Source organism: Ascaphus truei, chromosome 13, assembly GCF_040206685.1.
Source record: "Ascaphus truei isolate aAscTru1 chromosome 13, aAscTru1.hap1, whole genome shotgun sequence".
NCBI classification, from domain to species: Eukaryota; Metazoa; Chordata; class Amphibia; order Anura; family Ascaphidae; genus Ascaphus; species Ascaphus truei.
In genome coordinates, this window is record NC_134495.1 from 26635564 (window position 1) to 26654594 (window position 19031).

General features: G+C 39.8%; 1 protein-coding gene across 1 annotated transcript; it reads left to right on the top strand.

The window, feature by feature from the left end:
* Positions 1–6760: 6760 nt before the first annotated feature.
* Positions 6761–18609, top strand: LOC142464611 (olfactory receptor 6F1-like). Its single transcript, XM_075567981.1, is given in 2 exon segments — positions 6761–7811; positions 18551–18609. Coding segments are annotated over 2 exon segments (1110 nt in total).
* The last annotated feature ends 422 nt before the right edge of the window (positions 18610–19031 follow it).

Consider the following 19031-nt stretch of genomic DNA (forward strand, 5'->3'; position numbering starts at 1 on the left):
ATAAATTTGAATAAAACCAAAAATGCCAATAAACCAATTGATTGGCACGGTGGTACACCATGCCTAAAATGCTAGCCGCTAAGGTAATGAAGCTGCTTTTATTTTAATCCGATAGGCCATTCATCTGCATTCAAATAGCAGAATATTTTAGATTTTTGCTGGGCTAGCAGAAGAAAACATCCGCCCACATCTGTATAATGAAAAAACAATTTGTCTCCCCATGGAAATGTTAAGCTTAATCAAAGACATTACTGTACCTCTGTGGTTTCTGAAATGATCTAACAGCAGACTCCCAGAGGACGGTATGCAATATAAATATTCAGTAATGATTTTTCAACTGCCATTACCACGGACCCCAGTGTCCAGGTATGATGGTTTCAGTCCCGGCACACAGGTATGTAGAGATTTGTTCTTGATTTTGATCCCTATTAATTTTAACCACTTTCAACTTCATTGAATCAGTATTTTCTTGAACGGGACAGATTGGTAGTCAAGTGGTGTTTTAGACAAATTGAATAATTACAATTTTTTTTATTTGTAGATACACTGTATGAACAAGTTTTGCGGAAAACTTAATGTACAGTAGAGGCAACGTTTATTCTAACCGTTTATTCGTTTATTCGTTTATTTGCCGTAAACTAGCCGGGTTACATTCTGGGTATGTGCTGGGTATGTGCTGGCTATGTTCTGGGCTAGTTTGAGGCACATTTAAGGCATTTCTGCACTGACTAACGACCCAAAGGATTAACACAGCAGGGATCCCTGGCAGTCCAATTCAGCTTGAATGGGACTGCCAGGGACCCCCGCTGTTAATCTGATAGGCCATTAATCAATGCAGAAATGCTGGGGCTAGTTTAAGGAAAGTTTAAGGCATGTATTCAGAATGTACCTGGGTGTTTCCTGGTTTTTTTGGGGAATTGCCACTGGTTTTTGTTAGAATAAGAGTTGCCTCTACTGTATGCAATCTTTGTTGATTTGTGATTGCTAGTTAATGTAAGATGTGAAAACTCACCTGAAACATGACTGGCAATTAGAAGAGAATGAAAGAATTTGCCGTGGATCACACATGGATTAAGCATTGTTGTCAATTCCTCTAAAAAAACAACTTTGCATTGTTTGTGTGGCATAAAAAGGAGTTGAAAACTGATTAGAAAAGTTTTCCGTTTACATTTTTGACTATTTGTCTATTTAAGTAAATCGTATTGTGTGACAAATGGGGTTATTCATTAAACTGTGAGTGTGCCGATGGGGCATAATCGCTTGAAAACCTCATATACTGTACATCAATGGGAGTTTCCATGCAATATCGCCCCTATTGGCCCTATCACAGTTTAATAAATACCCCCTCTATGAATAATTTGTTGAGTAGCAAAATGTTTGACAAATGGAAAAAGATCTAGACCCTTATTTACAAAACATGTTTTACAAGTAATATAAGTGATAGAAGCATAAAGCAGGTAAAGTGTTTTTTGTGAATAAAACCCATAGAGGGGAGTAGTATATAACTAGCAATATTGGTAGTGATTAGTCTAGTGGGAAAGAAAATATTCTATATTCAATGAAGATACAAAAATATATACAATAAAGTCAATAGTTCGCTAAGGGCTTATAAAGGGTTATTTATCATGACAAATTTTATTTTTGATTACATTTCTTACTCCAAAAATACATGTACATTTCTTATACACAATTTAATTCTTAAATTAATTGTTTTCCATTCCAATTTTGAGTGAGAAAATCAGCCTACATTGTAATTAATAAAAAAAAAATACCTTAGCAAATTTGACCTGGATTAATTGGAGAACCATAATTACTAAGCAGCTCTGCAAAATAAAACATTTTACCACATGACATTGTAAATATGAACTGTTAAGGCCAGGTGAATTGAAAGATGTCTCCTAGCATTGGAACGTTTTTAACGGAGTAGCATTACTTGGCAAATATGGTCTTCTATATTTAATGGAATAATTAATGCAGCATCACCTTAATAATTTAGCTTGCCAAATCAGCATGCAGGCCTTTGCATACATGATTGTTTTGCCACATCTATTGGTGCCATGTGATTGACACTGGTTCCTAAGTTAGGGTATTGGAAATCTGAACACCCTGTTTAACGCACACGGAACCGCAGATAAGGAAGACCCGCCATCCAATGCGCACACTGCTACATCTGGCTTCTTGAGCAGCAGTAACATATTAACCTGTGACAAGAAATACTGGTAAGATGAATGGAGCCATGGGATAAATGAAGTACTGTATGCAGAATGTAAACTTTAACTAGCAAAACACTGGTGAGAATGACTCAACTACGTATATGTAATTTAGAATAAGGCATACATGCAAATGAAAGTTTAATCAAACTGGTACAGTACAGATGTAACATTATACCCACTTGTGTGCTATGGTGGGATGTGTTATGATATTTTGCACCAACACTGCCATGACATGGAAAATCTGTGATAATCTGTTATGATGAGTAGAGATGGGCAAATCCGGTTTAAATCCGTGTCCTGGATTTTCTCGCATTTCCCTCCCCCTCCCACCCCCCACCCGCCCAAATTCATTTCACGGTGTGAAATCCGCAAACGAATTTGGTCTGATTGAATCTACACTGATTCATTAAAAATCGCCATTACACACAATTCTCTGAAGGATTTGTAGAATCTAATCCCCGGATTCAGCAAGAATTGCAGGACCCGCAGATTGGATTCTACAAATTTGTCAACGGATTGTGGAATTCGCGGAGTGTATTGGTAATAATAATAAAAAAAATCTGCCAAACGCGAATCCAATTTTTGAGATTGATCCGCTGAAATCCGCGGACCAGAGGATCCGTCCGATCCATTGTGGATCCAAATCCACCAAAAAAATATGCCCCAAAAATATACCCTTTTTAATAATGAGATATGTTGTGTTATGTGCTACATCTGGAAACAACAGATGATAGGGGCGTCCTTACATCTACATAAAGTGAATAATGGATCCAGCCGTTGCTCAGCACATGGAAAGAGGTAAATAAAACAACATAGTGTGATACTGTTATGAGACAATGCTCCTAATATTAATCATATGAAAAAAATGACCATAGAGAATAACCAAAAAAAAAATAATAATAATAATTCAGAGTGATAGAGCAAGCACTAAAAAATACTGAATAAAAATCTATTTATTAAAAAGACAAAAATCTAAGAACACAAATCATTAAAAATCATTAAAAAAAACTAAAACATCCACTTGTCCTGCATCCGGCAACTATAAGAATCCTACTTACAAGCTGCAAGTAGGTCAAGCGCATGTGAATATATTCTGGATGACTGCTCCTCCGCCTCAGATATACTGCAGGAATGTCCTCTCCTTCTCCTGCCCAGACCTGCTGGGTGTTCGGAAGGGACCTCCGTCTGCTGGGGAGTTGTTTGAAAGCCACCAGACCTCTCCTGCTCAAAACCTCGGCTCCACTGCCAGCAAAACGCTCTGCCTCACCCTCTCTTGCGAGATTGCGCTGTCGGAGGGAGCTGATGCTTGCTTAGCTCCAAAGATCCTCGATGGTAGAGGGTATTAGAATAAGTGTTTGAAGCCGAGACGCAGGGTGTGTGACGTCACCCTACGCGTTTCGCAGATTGATCCGCTTCTTCAGGGGTAAGACTTATTCTACATCTGTATACTTTTTTTATTTTTGTTTTACGAGGTTATCCAGTTTACATCCTACTGTTTTCATATTGCTATCCAAACATAAGAAACGCTAACCCCAGTGACATAATAAGTGCATTATGTTACATTCATAGATATATTCAGCTGCAGCAGCTGTAATTCAAACACTTCACGCGTTGTGTACATCGGAATACCGATGTCATGACATGGGATGTCTTACAACCTTACCACCTTAAGACGCAAGTGCGGCGAGTGCAGAAAATGGCATTTTAGAATTCTGTTTTTTAAACACCTTAAATTGACACAGTAGGACAGTAGCACAGTGACACAGTAGCACAGTAGCACAGTGACACAGTAGCACAGTAGCACAGTAGCACAGTACTGTACACATTACAATTCATTAATTTCATTGCACACAAAGAAATAGAATCCATGAAATTCAAACAAAGCAATTGGGATAAGTGCGCGTGCCTTGGGGTGATTGGCCGTGCTCATGCTGCGTGGAGTACAGCAGAGCACATGAAATCGGCACCGCGATTTGTTTGGATAACGGCCGCTGTAGCTGTACATACATGTTGATAGTGAAATTAGGGTAATGTGATTCCAAAATCTTTCCAGAAATCAGTAAAAGGATTTCTTGTTGTATAAAAATGTTAATAGTCAAATGTAAAGTGTAGTTGCAGCTCGGGCCTGTAGCAACCCAACATAGGAAAATAGCTACTGTATAGTGAAGTCCATTTAGCAACAAATGATATGTGTGAAACGAGCCCAATAGATACACTCACATGGGGTCAGGATAAAGGAGGTGTTTTGGTATACTGTAGATCCGGCAGCTTGAAACTGCTCCTCTGTGCTTCCAGATCTTACTTGCTGTGTTTCACTTAGAGAAAGACTAATTTGTGAAAAAGATTTCCATACCAATGATATAGAGTTGATAAGCCTAATGCACCTAATGGCTGGAATGGTGTCCTGGTGTCCGTCAGACATAGCAGGACTAGATCCCACAACCACTGCTTTTCTAGGCAGCAGCTCTAGCAATGTGAGCTAAACTAGCACATGGGTAACATAACTGTGGCATCATACTTTTGATCTGCTCACTGCTCACACATGTAGCTAATCTAGCTATTAGTATAACTCACAAGTATCTTAGGTAGGCTCCACAAGGAACATTAAACTGGCAACCAGAATGTTGAAGTGGTTTATTAATGAAATCCGGGGAGGGAGCAACCACAGGGATGAACACTCATTTTTAACTACATGGCGGATATGCACAAATGTGTCTACAGTATAACATAAAAGGGACAAAAATATTGACTATGCCATCTCCAAGAGTGCCAGACACATCCTGAATTTAAATACTTTATTTTAAAATAAATAAAGCCCTGCAAATGGCAGGAAGTGGTTGCTTCCCATAAAGCACAGTAAACAATTTGCAAAGAAACCTGTAAGGGTTGGCTACTTCCCGGGTCTGCCGAGGTCTGATCTGCTGAGCTCTAATCCGTCTGATCTGCTGAGGTCTAATCTGCTGAGGTCTAATCTGCTGAGCTCTAATCTTCTGAGGTCTAATCTTCTGAGGTCTAATCTGCTGAGGTCTGATCTGCTGAGCTCTAATCCGTCTGATCTGCTGAGGTCTGATCTACTGAGGTCTAATCTGCTGAGCTCTAATCCGTCTGATCTGCTGAGGTCTGATCTGCTGAGGTCTAATCTGCTGAGGTCTAATCCATCTGATCTTCTGAGGTCTGATCTGCTGAGGTCTAATCTGCTGAGGTCTAATCCATCTGATCTTCTGAGGTCTGATCTGCTAATGTCTGATCCATCTGATCTGCTGAGGTCTGATCCATGTGATCTGCTGAGGTCTGATCTGCTGAGGTCTGATCTGCTAAAGTCTGATCCATCTGATCTGCTGAGCTCTAATCCGTCTGATCTGCTGAGGTCTGATCTACTGAGGTCTAATCTGTTGAGGTCTAATCCGTCTGATCTGCTGAGGTCTGATCTGCTAAAGTCTGATCCATCTGATCTGCTGAGGTCTGATCCATGTGATCTGCTGAGGTCTGATCTGCTGAGGTCTGAAGCAACAGACACTTGCAGATTTCCTAACAAATTGTTGCATATTTTCTCATTTTATACTTGATACCTTGTGATGCATATTAAATATATTTGTTGCTATATAATATATTATGCCCAGCTCTCCATTTTATTTCTGAGTGAAACACTGCAGGTACGATCTGCAAGCACAGAGGAGCAGTTCCATGCCCCAGGTGCTTTACTAAAATGCTTCCTTTATCCTGACCTCATATGAGTGTATCTCATGGGTTTGTTTCCCACATATACTTTGGTGACAAATGGACTTCACTATATTTCTTTTTTCTATTTTGGGTTGACTCACCTGCGCTCCCCATATACAAATCATGTTTTGTTAAAAATGTTACAACAGATAACGTGCCCTTTATCATTTACCCACAATTATAGTCGAGTACATTTAAGAATCTTATTTGGTGTAGGTTATAATAGATCAAAAAGAGAGTTCTTTATAATTTAAATTATAGCATATATAGATGTCAAATATCTCTATCATTATAAAATGGTTTCTACAGTACTAAGCTTTGGCCACTTACAGTACCTAAAATAATTTTATACTCTTGTATTGATGCACCGGACCAGTTCTTTTTAGTACACCTTTGGCCACTAAATATTCTTTTCAGAAAATATAGCAAAGGAAAATTAGAACATATTAATTAATAACTCAAATATCATAGTGTAGGATATTTTGATTGTATGTATCTATGTATTCTAATGTATGTTTTCTGTTCCCTCAGGTGCTGTAAATTATGACTGTGATTCTGCATGACTCCAATAATCCAGCATCTAAAGTGGTTTCATACTGTATTTAAAGAAAACTAATTATTACAGGTCGTTTGCAATTTTTAAACTACATTATCAATATAAAAAACAGATTAATAACCCTAATTAATAAAATATTACATTAGGTTGCATCAGAAGGGAAAACATGTAAATCTACAATACATACAATATATGGTCTATCTAAAACAAATGAAAATGCTTCTGTGATACTATTAACATTTTAATATTTCACAGAGTTTTACACAACAATATGAGTGGTGGGAATACAACTCTAGTGACCGATTTTATTCTTTTGGGGTTTTCTGGTAGTTATGGTTTTACGTTAGCTTTGTTCATTATATTTCTGTTTATCTATATCCTGACAGTCATGGGGAATACTGCTATCATCACCACTGTCTGTAGTGATACTCGCCTGCATACACCAATGTATTTTTTCTTAAGTAACTTATCATTTTTGGAGATATTGTACACATCTAACATTATTCCCAAGATGCTCTCAAATATCATTACAGAGAACCGAACTGTGTCTTTCATAGCATGCATTGTACAGCTGTATTTCTTTGGGTCCTTGGGTTCTACTGAATGTTTCCTTTTGGGGGTCATGGCCTATGACAGATACCTAGCAATATGCCAACCATTTCACTACTCAGTACTCATGAATACTAGGGCAAGTGTACAACTTGCATTCTTTTCCTGGATCACTGGTTTCATAGCTACGTTTGGGGCTATCATCTTGGTCTCTCAGCTGCACTTCTGTGGCCCTAATGAAATTAAACATTTCTTCTGCGATCTTAGGCCAGTCTTGAAACTCTCCTGCAAAAACCCATTCACCATGGAAACTGTGGCTGTGACCTTAGCTTCCACAATTCTGTTGGGCTCTTGTATTCTCACTTTGGCATCTTATGTGCAGATCATTGTAACTATATTAAGAATCCCCTCTTCTGAAGGTAGACAGAAAACCTTCTCTACCTGTGCAGCTCATCTTACCGTGGTTGTCATCTTTTATGGTGCTATGATCTTCATGTATGTCACTCCAGAAACAGTTTACAGCTTTGAATTCAACAAGCTCCTAGCCTTGTTATATACAGTGGTGACTCCATTCATGAATCCCTTCATCTACACACTGAGGAACAAACAAGTGAAAGAGGCCCTTAGAAAAGCAACTATGAGATTGAGACTGCACTACAGTTAAAACAAGATTTATGTGAATTTGTCCCCAAAAAGTGTGCACCTCATCCACAGAGTCGCCATTCACCACGCCGCACAGAGCCCACACTGGGTCTCCATGGACTTTGTTTGTGGTCAGACAGAATTATTATTTGTGTTGTTGCAGTTCAGTGTGTGTCCAGCAGGTGGCGCACTGAATATGTTTTCCAATGATACTCTGAATGCTACAGTAGAGGTGTCTAAGGAGGAGAATGTACATGTCTCTTTGTCTAATGACTTTATACAGTACTGTACATATCTACTGTTGCAGTTTTACACTTTATTAAAAAAAAATATGCATTTAAGTAATCTGTGTCATAACTTTTGTGCTGTGCATGCCATGGGACATGGCGCTTACTCCTTGCCAAACAAGACCAGCTTGTAGTTATGCCTATATTATATATTGCGACATTTACGTCAGGGCAGATAAGAGTGCAACTCTATCTGAAATCTATGAGTAAATCTTTGACAAGTACAAATTCTACAAAGAAACACCAAACTTTGATGGGTGGAGGAATTCAATTAGACACAGATTGGCCAGGACCAAGAGATTGAATAATAGACCTTCTCAAACAAGTCTGGCCAATCTGCCTCCAACTGAGTACCTGCTCAAACCTGTGTCTGCACCAATACCATTACCAGTAGGGACCAACCATCTCTGAAAACAAGTTGAACCTATACAGTATATAACAGTGGTTGTGAAAACATTATGATTTACAATTATTATGTACTGTACTTTGGTATAGCTGTCAAGAGATAGAATATATATTAAGTGATTCCCCTGTCTTTGGTAGTACAACTTTACACTATATTCTTTGGTGGATTTAAACACCATTTTTATTTGAGGGAGACAAATGTGATTAGGTTTGAAAGGAAATACCACAGGTTCCTTTTGGGGTCTGTGGGAATGGACCTGAGGAAGGGGCATTCTGCCCCCAAACTTTGCCCCCCTTACTCTACCACATCAGCTCTGTTCAGTTTTGGCTTTCACTGAATACCCTTTACCCTTCACTCTTTTTCCCCCTTGTGAGTCCCGTTCTCTCCCCCTCTCACCTCCCTCCTCAAACCCACCAGTATGGCAACTGTATGTACTCTTAGATCCTAGGCATGATATTTCTGTAGCATACGTGACATTGTATTTTATATATTTGTTTCTATACAATATTTTTTTGGCATATTCCAGTGTTGAATCTTTATTTTTTTTCAGTGCTGGTAACACCCCCAATTTCTTATAAAGCGAGCTGTCCATGTAAGGAAGCCCTCAAATGTCTCTGAGTTGAAGCAGTTCTGTAAGGAGTAATGGTCCAAAATTCCTCAAAACTGATGTGAGAGAGGACCAGCAGTTGCAGGAAATGCTTACAGTAGTTAAAGTCGTTGCTGCTGAAGGGGGCGCCACTAAGTACTGAATCTAAAGGTTCACCTATATTTTAACACATGGATATTGAATGTTGAATCATTTAAGATTACACGTTGAAAAATGTATCATGTTTTTATGTAATTTGTTTAATCAGGTTATCTTAATTTATTGTTAGGATAGATTAAGATTTAATAAAATGTTATGTTTGAAATATGTGAAATATGTGAAATATGTGAAAATCCTAAAGCATTCACATGCTTTTACTCCAAACTGTACAGTACATGCACTTCTAAAAGAGCCTGTGGAACAATCCCTCCTCAGTCTCTCAGTGTGAGCATCACAAGAACCCCTGCTGGCCCTGCAATCACTCTCGATAAAAAACAAAAATAATCTCTCTCTTGTGATGTTCTGCTCCCTGCTTGTTACCTCCTATGCATGCCTGTCCCGACTCCCTAAAGTCCTTACCTGCTGAGTGAGATGGAATGGGGTATCCAGTCTTCATAATAAAGGTGAAGCTCGACTGGTTACCCTTGAAAATTGTGGGTCCCTGGCAGCTTAAGTAGCACCATAAGCCAGGGACACTATAATGTATAACTAAGACATGTCCTTTTCTGGGTTTTACCTGTTCACCTTTCCCAATAAACATGAGACTTTGGGAGTGGGAGTTTTAGGTGGGATATTGGGTCAAAACCTATCTTGTTTCCAGGAGTTCGGGGGACAAAGTTACCGGTAGTCCCGTAATTCTCCATGCCGCGCAGTCATGATTTGTGGGTCAGCAAGGTGAATTACACCGGGGCAACACAGTGTTCCCCAGAGTCCTGGTTTTCGAGCTCAAATGTCCTAGACCCATATCCTCCACATATATAAGGTTCCCCAAGAGATATATGTTTAATAAAGCAGTGTAGTATGTTTTATAAAATATGTAGAGCTGAACCCCATTATAATGCGGTACTCCGGGTCCACATAATGAGACGTGTTATATTTTTTGGGGGCAAACTTTAATAACACATCACGAGGCTCTGTCAGGCAGCGAGCATGCTGGGAGATAGTCTTTGGATGTCAAAAGCCATAGGGGAAAGGACAGGCAACAAGAGCCTTATTTAAACAGAACACACACACTCGCCGAAGCTGATGAAGCAGGAAAGAGCTGCAGATGCCAGGTATGTCCTCACATAACACCTGATCGCGGTGGTCATTTTGTTTAAAAAATATATATATATTTTAAACGGGAGCTAAGCTGAGACTGCATTATATGCGGATCCGCGTTGTAGCGGATCGTGCTATAATGGGGTTGAGCTGTATTAATGTCTATACAGTCAGCCCGGGCATTAATGTATTAATGTCTATACAGTCAGACCGGGCATCACCTGGTGGAGCCTGCCCAGTAGAGGGCAATGGGTTGACTAGGGGAAGATATCTCATTGGCCGATTCATATTTCCCGCTCGCCTAGCTTTTCGAGCCAACTTGGCATGCCCCTTCCTCTGACATCAGCAGCCAGATGATCCCCATTCTGAGTGGCTGTTAGGGAAATTTCCCACGCTCTGACTGGTCACCGCTCCAACTTCCATGCTCGGATGGAATGTAAGGAGACGCCTGATCAGAGAACCAGATGATCTGTGGCTTGAGTCGGTGAAGCAAAGGCAGACTTTTCAAAGTTGCTCTTTACTAATTTATTTATTTATTTTACCAGGAAGTAATACATTGAGAGTTACCTCTCGTTTTTAAGTATGTCCTGGGCATAGAGTTAAGATGACAAACAATACATGGTTACAAATACAATTACATAAGTGAACAGAGTATACATTATATACAAGACACAGCATGCACAGTTAGAGATAATATATATTATAAGCATATGTAACAGTTACAGACCAGATTAAAATGTGAGACAGCTTTAGTTTTGAAAGAACATAGACTGCTGATTGCTGTGAGAGTCTCCGGTAGATTGTTCCAGTTTTGGGGTGAATGGTAAGAGAAGAAGGAGCGGCCAGATACTTTGCTGATCCTTGGAACCATGAACAGTCTTTTAGAGTCGGATCTCAGATGATAAGTGCTGCATATGGTAGGGGTGAGGAGCTTGTTCAGATAGATGGGTAACTTGCCCAGAATCTATTTGAAGGCAAGACAGTGTGAAAAGCGTGAATAGATAAGAGTCATCAATCTGAGGATCATTTTGCAGAATAACAAATACGTTTATTGCGGTGTACGGTGCACACGCAGAGGAGAGTTTCAAAATAAAACTCCCCCAACGACATGGTGGCATACAGGCCTTATTTATACACAAAATACTAAGACCACGCCCCCTAAACGAGGTTGCATGTGCGTCACTACGTACTGCTGCGGCCGAGTTTATTCGAGCATTTGCCCGTTCTCGGCCGCAGCAGTAACCTGGCGCGCGCCGGAGGGTGCCGGGCGCGCGCCGAAGCAGCGGAGGAGCGCCCTCCGATCGGGGCGCTCTCTCTCCCGCTGCCGGGTCCGCCGGGTCCCCCGGAAACCCCTGCCGCCGTCCCCCACATCGCGGGACACCAGGGCTCCCTCGGGGAGTCCTGGACGCGCGTGCAGGGGGCGCAGGCACCCGATGACGCGTGACCGCACATCGGTGATGCGCGGCACGCTGAGGGAGTGCGGCTAGCACGCCGGGGCATCCCCCGGCTTGCGGTGCTAGCCGTGCTCGGATAAAACGTGTCGGTAGTGTAAGCATATAAGATAAACAGAATATGAATATGAACACATTGAGTTAACAGTATTATTATGGGATTCATATTAGAACTGAAATGACTCAGCTAATATTCCTTATACGGGCCGGTGACTTTTCCACTACATACGGGACTTCATGGGCACCTTCCTCGGAATGCGAGACATGGTGTTATCTATCTTTTATTTTCATAACATTCGCACTTTTGTCTCCTCTTAAAGGTCTTGTGGCTTAGTTGAACAGCTTAATATCATTTAAGACTTCAGGAGCAGGAAAAATAAAAATGTCTTTAAACTAACTTCCATACCAACTTTCATACAGACAATAGACAATATCAGGCACCTAAGATGGATGCTGACTTAAAATGGCGGCGTAGATCCCAGTGCTGTTTATGTCAGACCTCCCTCCCCCCCTCCTTGCATGATATTCTCACTTTGTCAGTTCCCTACTTTTTTATTCTAAAAACATGCTTTTGAGAATTAAGTTTATGATGTTAGTCCAGGGGTACATAGACAGACTCGTATTGTATACTGGGGTGCTCCATCATCTGATACTGCTCATTGGCATGACTCAGAGGACAAGGGCGCACGCCCTTCACTGTCATAGTCTCGTAAGGCGCTGTGGCCAAATTATTTTCCAGAGGTAGAACACTGTACTTGGCATCTTCTTTCTTCAAGGGATTGCTGTTTCTGGCATCAGCAAAGAGTGGCATCTGATTGGAGGGGGTGGCAAATTTGTGGATCATACCTCTGCAACACGTGACACACACATATGACAACAAGTAACACTCCCACACACACCAAAGCATTCGTACGTTTTTGCTCCAAGTGATTTAAGTCATCCATCTAACCCCAAGGGGTGATATTCTGTCCCTTCCCTTTGTAAGCCTCTTTTGAATCTCTTTATTTCATCTAGTTCATGCTGCACATTGCTACTCTGATCTTGAATGAAAACACAACATTGTTCTTCAACTAGGACACATACCCCTCCTTTTGAAGCTAAAACATAGTCTAAAGCAATTCTGTTCTGTAAGGCCATAAGCCTAATCTGAACCTGTTCTTGGTTTAATGATGAAATTAAAAAGTGCAAAATTAAGGCCACATCCTTCCTGTAAATTGTTATCTGACTAAAAATTCATTTTTACACAGGTTTCATGGTTGGTGGAGACACTTGACCCATAAATTGATTCTTGTTCCTAGTGTGTGATACACCCTTAAAAAAATGGGAAAATACAGAAATTATACACATAATACTAAAAACCTTATTTTATGCAAGCAACCTTTCTTTGGGTATGCAGTTGCTAGATAAAAGAAAATGGCATCTATCTCTATCATTATATATTTTCAGAATCATCACAACATTCTATTACTGAGAATTGAAGGGGTTTGGTATCTGTGGAAGCGGATGCCTGATCATCACCCCTGCATGCACTGTATACATCATTCACTCAGAATATCAGAACAGACGATGTCTGCGATGGGTCAAAATGGCTGACTTATGATCCCTTCCTTGTGGCTGACACAGGCCCCTGGGTGACCCCCTCCTTTCGGTGGAGGTGCAACACACTTCTGGATCAAAGTTTTGCTGCACATGACACATACATAGAGAGTGATGAGTACTGCCAAAACACATACAAGAGCTTTCACAAGCCACAGTTCCAGGAAACCAATCCTCCCATCAAGGCTCAATTGTAGCTACATCTTAAATTTCTAACTTAACACACTCTAAAAATAAAAATATTGAGTCTTTGAAAAGTGAAGCTAAATGTTCGGATTAAGACCGGGCCTTAGCCTGGTGTTTTAATTTCCTCGTTGGTTAACGGTTAGAGTTTTGACTCGGCAAGACGTTAACTTGATGCGGCTGTGCTTTAGGTGACTTTGGTCTTTGGTGGAGCTGAAACGAGCTTTACTGTACTTTGGGTCCAGTGAAAGAACTCTGCCACTTTAATTGCTGTATTGATGGTTAGTATAGGCCTTTTCACCTGGGATGAAGAGCATGCTTACGTAGGACATATTTGACTATTAACCCCACCTCGAGTAGGTGCACTTTCAACTTTGCCTAGAGAGACTCAAAAAATGTATTAGTTGCATCCGACTTATTGTTTTATTACCAATAACATGGTCCTTAATTCGTTCCTTTGGACTGCTGATAGTCATAAGTCATCCCATAGTTTCTCATAGGGAGATAATTTATACCTAGGAATAAATTCTTGTATCAATGTGTTTACTTCTGTCTTAGCATCCGCATATAGACAGAGGTATTCCCTTTTAATGTTCCTCAAATTAAAACTAAATAGCCAATGTGAACCTGACTTTGATACAATCTAAGTTCATAAGACTTGATGCCCCATCCATTGCCCAACTAATTTGTATATTCCTTATACGGGCCAGTGACTTTTCCTCTACATACGGGACTTCATGGGCAACCCCCTCGGAATGCGAGACATGGTGTTATCTATCTTTTATTTTTATAACATTCACGCTTTTGTCCCCTCTTCAAGGTCTTGTGGCTTAGTTGAACAGCTTAATATCATTTAAGACTTCAGGAGCAGGAAAATAAAAATGCCTTTAAACTAAATTCCATACCAACTTTCATACAGACAGTAGACAATATCAGGCACCTAAGATGGATGCTGACTTAAAATGGCAGCATAGAACCCAGTGCTGTTTATGTCAGACCTCCCCCCACCCTCTATTCTCACTTTGTCAACAGGAAAGGTGAACTTTGCGCCTAGACTCAAGTGATGGCCACTCTAGTTCTTTGAGTATTTCGCAGTTGTGTGTGTTGCAGTTACATTGGAGGACAAAATGGCATATTGAATTGTAGAAGGTATCAAGTTTGCTAAAGTGGGTTTGGGGTGTCGAGCCATAAACTATGTCCCCATAGTCGATAATAGGCATTAGCATCTGCTGTGCGATACGCTGTCTGACCAGCAGACTTAGGTAGGATTTGTTCCTGTAAAATACACCTAGTTTGGCGTACGTTTTGGATGTGAGGGTATCAATGTGCATCCCGAATGTTAAATGGGAGTCAAACCATATGCCCAAGTATTTAAAACTAATAGCAGGGCAACCAGCTTCATTTTTGGAGCTAGGAAAGCCTGCCCACTGTAGCTGAGGCTGTCAGACGCGAGGACCAAGTTCTCAGAATAAAACGTAGCAGTCGTGGTTGGGTTTTCTACCCAAAAAGAGTACCAAGAAACTTGGGACGTGGTCCCGGTCAGGGTAAGCTTTCTGAAGCAGGCCCCCTGCACCTATTTGAGGCTAGTTTTTGACCCCTGACCCCCAGTAAGTTTGTATTCTCTCTGTATTTTGTATATCCATTGTGTGTATGTGGGTTTCACCTGAATAAACCTCATTTTTTTCCACTATCTTGTTTTGCCTATTGAATTATCCCAGAAGGTATAAAGTGTTAAAAGTGCTGTTCCTTCGTGACACTGACACACAAACCCAGCCACTATGCCACACCCTGCTCTCTTCACTCTCAATCACAATGTGAACAACAGTGAGAAAGTTGGAGGGCCTTAGCGCGTGTGCATGCGAATCACAAACAAACAAACAAATGGGTGGATTTTATGACATTCTTAGTGAAAGGAAAATGCAAGTGTAATCAAGAGCATTCATCCGAATCTGTTACTGTCCAAACTGCCTACTAATACAGTATCCATTTGCTGATTACATTTTGGTCAAAAGTCTGCAATGAATTTGTAGTTTTAATTGTGACATTTACCATCTCTATTAAAAATGTTGTACTCAACTGGGAAGTGAAATTTCCCCAATGTTACCTCTTTTCGTAACCCAAACTTTACTCCGGGCATGTCCTCTCTGGATTTCATGTTATAGAGCTGAAGTAGGGTCAATAAAATGTACAATCTTTTGTCTGATACGAGAGTAGGACAATTAGGAACTGTATATCCATTTCTCTGCTGAAGGTGTCGGACTAATTGTTCACCTTTTCCCTGTGCGGTTGACTTTGTTGAGGTTTTTTGCATTTTTTGCAGGGAGTTTTTTACATGGTCAAAGGAAGTAGAGTACCATTGGACTTTATTTTTTGCCCTTTGGGAACGGGCCTGAAAATGGGGTCCTAACCCCGAAATGTTACCCCCCTTTCCCGCATCTTCACGTTGTTTGCACCACCTCCTCCCCCCTGCAAAGCCCTCCCTTTCCCTTCACGTTGTTTTTTCTTTCTCCCTGGTCACATTTGTTATGGTATTGTGATTTACTTATACTCCTTATGGGTTTGTGCTTTTCTTCTCCATTAAAACATTTGGCATATACTGTACCTTTTCTATTTATCTTTTATGAGTGCTGGGAACATTGGATTTTACATATATTTCATGTTTTGATTGTTATAAGTTAACTGTTGGCAGGAGTTTTATGGCGAATGTTAGTCTGGTGTGTTAAGTGTTAACTCTTGGTCGTAAGGCAAAGTAAAGCTTTGTCTATCTATCTACAGTATCTATCTATCTATCTATCTATCTATCTATCTATCTATCATCATTTACCTTTAGGCCAGTAAAGCTAAAGTTGGTGATGCTTTTTTTTTTATTATTAAAAATGGATATATATTATTAATTAAATAAAATTATATTATTAATAAAGCTGTCAGCTTGGATATTTTTGAGAAATTGTATAACAGACTTGTATAAAGATGTGTAAATCATAATCAGGTCCCTATTTTTCAATATAGTGTAATATTTATGTTATTGTTTCCCCTTCCCTTGTGTTAATGCTCAGAACCCCTTCACATCAAATTTTAAAAACCTGCAATAAAATATGAGATTATAACAGGTTTTTCCTTATTTAAAATCTCATATATAGTATTGGTGGGGTGGGAGGGGGAAGCTATTTTTGCTTCTGTAGAATTTCTGCCGAGTTGTTGTATGTTCTCAAAATCACTTCAGAGACACACATATCTTCTTTTTAAATTGAATTTGCCTGGCTGGATCTATCTCATCAATACAAATCCTTTTATTTTACTCTCTAGGTTCAGAGAAGACCAGAAATGTTCTATAGTAGGTTCAGTCTTACATGGGACCACAGAAAATGTTTGACAGTTAATGGTTTGGTGGGTTAAATCTCTGTGATTAGTACAGATTTACATGTAGCAGGCTTCATGTTTCCACCAAGAAACACAATACACAGTAGCCCACTATAAAGCAGTATATCACAGAGTTTGCATAGTGTTCAATGGACAATGAAAAACAAACACCCCTGTTAATATAAATCATTATAAATAATTATGGGTGCCAAATGTGACACACTTTTAGGATGACAGTCCTTTATCCCTTCTTTTATTTATTTGAACTATATGGATTGTAGATTTATGATTAGCCCAGAGTACAATCAAAAGGATCGGGCAAGAGATATACTGTAGAAATGTACTGTAGCCATACTACGTTTTTTTTTCTGATGGGAATCCTCACTTTGGGTGGTCCCATTCAGAAATAAAGAACAGTCCACAGTGTTTTGCTTTTTATGTCACGATTTAAAGAAAACACAGTCTAGCTACATCTGTAAATGATAATTTTAATATAGAGGTAAAGAATCCCCTATAAACATGCAGTACTAAGATTATTATTCAGGTGTGGGACAATTCCTGTTTTTATAACCCCATAATTATGTAATTCAATTCACATAAGTCCTTTCTGTGAGAAGTCAAACTTACTTAAGTAAGAGATCACTGAAGCAAGTCACAGGAAAATTGAGAAGATTAATAAAACAAACTCCCTAATCTAATGTTATAACATTTACAAACAGTTACTGTACAAACCAGCATTACAAATGTTTTACAAATAGTTATACAATACTTATCCAACCAACGGCAACTAAGACTTAAACAATAGAACATATTATATAACTGCCAATGTTAACATGATCCTATTTGGGATAATGATCGCCCTTCTGTAAAAGATGGTTTAATCCAGTTTTTACATCTTGGATTTAGGGCCATAATTACTAAGCAGACTTATGCTACCCTGCACTTTTTGGCATTGGAAAACACCTTGCAGCACATTGAAGTCAATAAGCTGTAATGTGTCTGTCAGTGCTGCAAGGTGTCTTAAGGCAGGAGACTGCTTAGTAAATATGGGCCTTTATTAAATTGTGCATAAGGTTTATCTGGTATCAAGGTGTGCTTCCCTTTATGGTGAAAGAAATGAGTACATTATAGTACAGAATTTAGGATAAAGCTGATCCGGTGCTACCGCACAGAAAACTTAGTTGTCTTCGATGTGGCTTTCCGTGCAGTAGAGCCAGGTCAGTGTTATAGCACTTTATAGAACAAGCCTCAAAAATGAATTTTTCCATATTACCTTTCAAATTAGTTCATTTATCACTGACAAATTATAAGAGGAAGATATTATTTCATTAAGATATGGAACATATTCGTTACATAGTAGATGAGGTTGATAAAAGATATTCCATACATCCAGGTCAACCTATGCTAAATGTAGGCGACATATACTTTATCCTATATCCGTACATACAGTATTTTGATCCAGAGGAAGGCAAATAAACAACCACAGTGAAATATCATCCAATGATAGCTCATAAGGGGGGAAATAAATTCCTTCTTGACTCCAAACTTTGCAACCAGATTATTCCCTGGATCAACATCCTTCCCATGTTTACTTATTTGGTATATCCCTGTATACCTTTCCTTTCTAACAAAACACAAAATAAACAATATAAACCGGCGCCGATACAGTCCAAAGGTGAATATTAAAGTCCAATGGTATTAAAGTCTCTAATGGTGGATATCTGTTTGTATGACTTTCCAGCTTTTCCTCAGGATGTTACTCCATACATGCAGAAAAGAGACAAAGAAAACACATCATAGTGCAAAAACGCAATGTTGTAACATGCAGGACAAACAAGACAAGACAAACACTACATAGAACAAGCAAGGCTGACTAATATTAAAGAGTTGATTTATTACACACAATAAAAAGCTGTAGCAGATGTGGGGAAACCTCTCTGGCAATCTGACTCCCCTGCAGCCTCTGTGTGTGTCTCAGCAGCTGCGAGTTGTTCCAGTGACATGTTTCCGGCGGCAGGCTGATTGACAGTCCCTGGAGAGCTACAGAGTCGCCTGGAGCGACGTACTTCCGGTCGCAGAGCGAAGGAGACCCCTGGATGTCACGTGCTCGGACGGAGCTGCAGCCGGTCACCGTCCACCCATACCTCTGCTTATGATCTGTGGCAGTTCTGTAAGTAGGACTCTGGTTTTAACACACCGGATCCCACATCTGCTACAGCTTT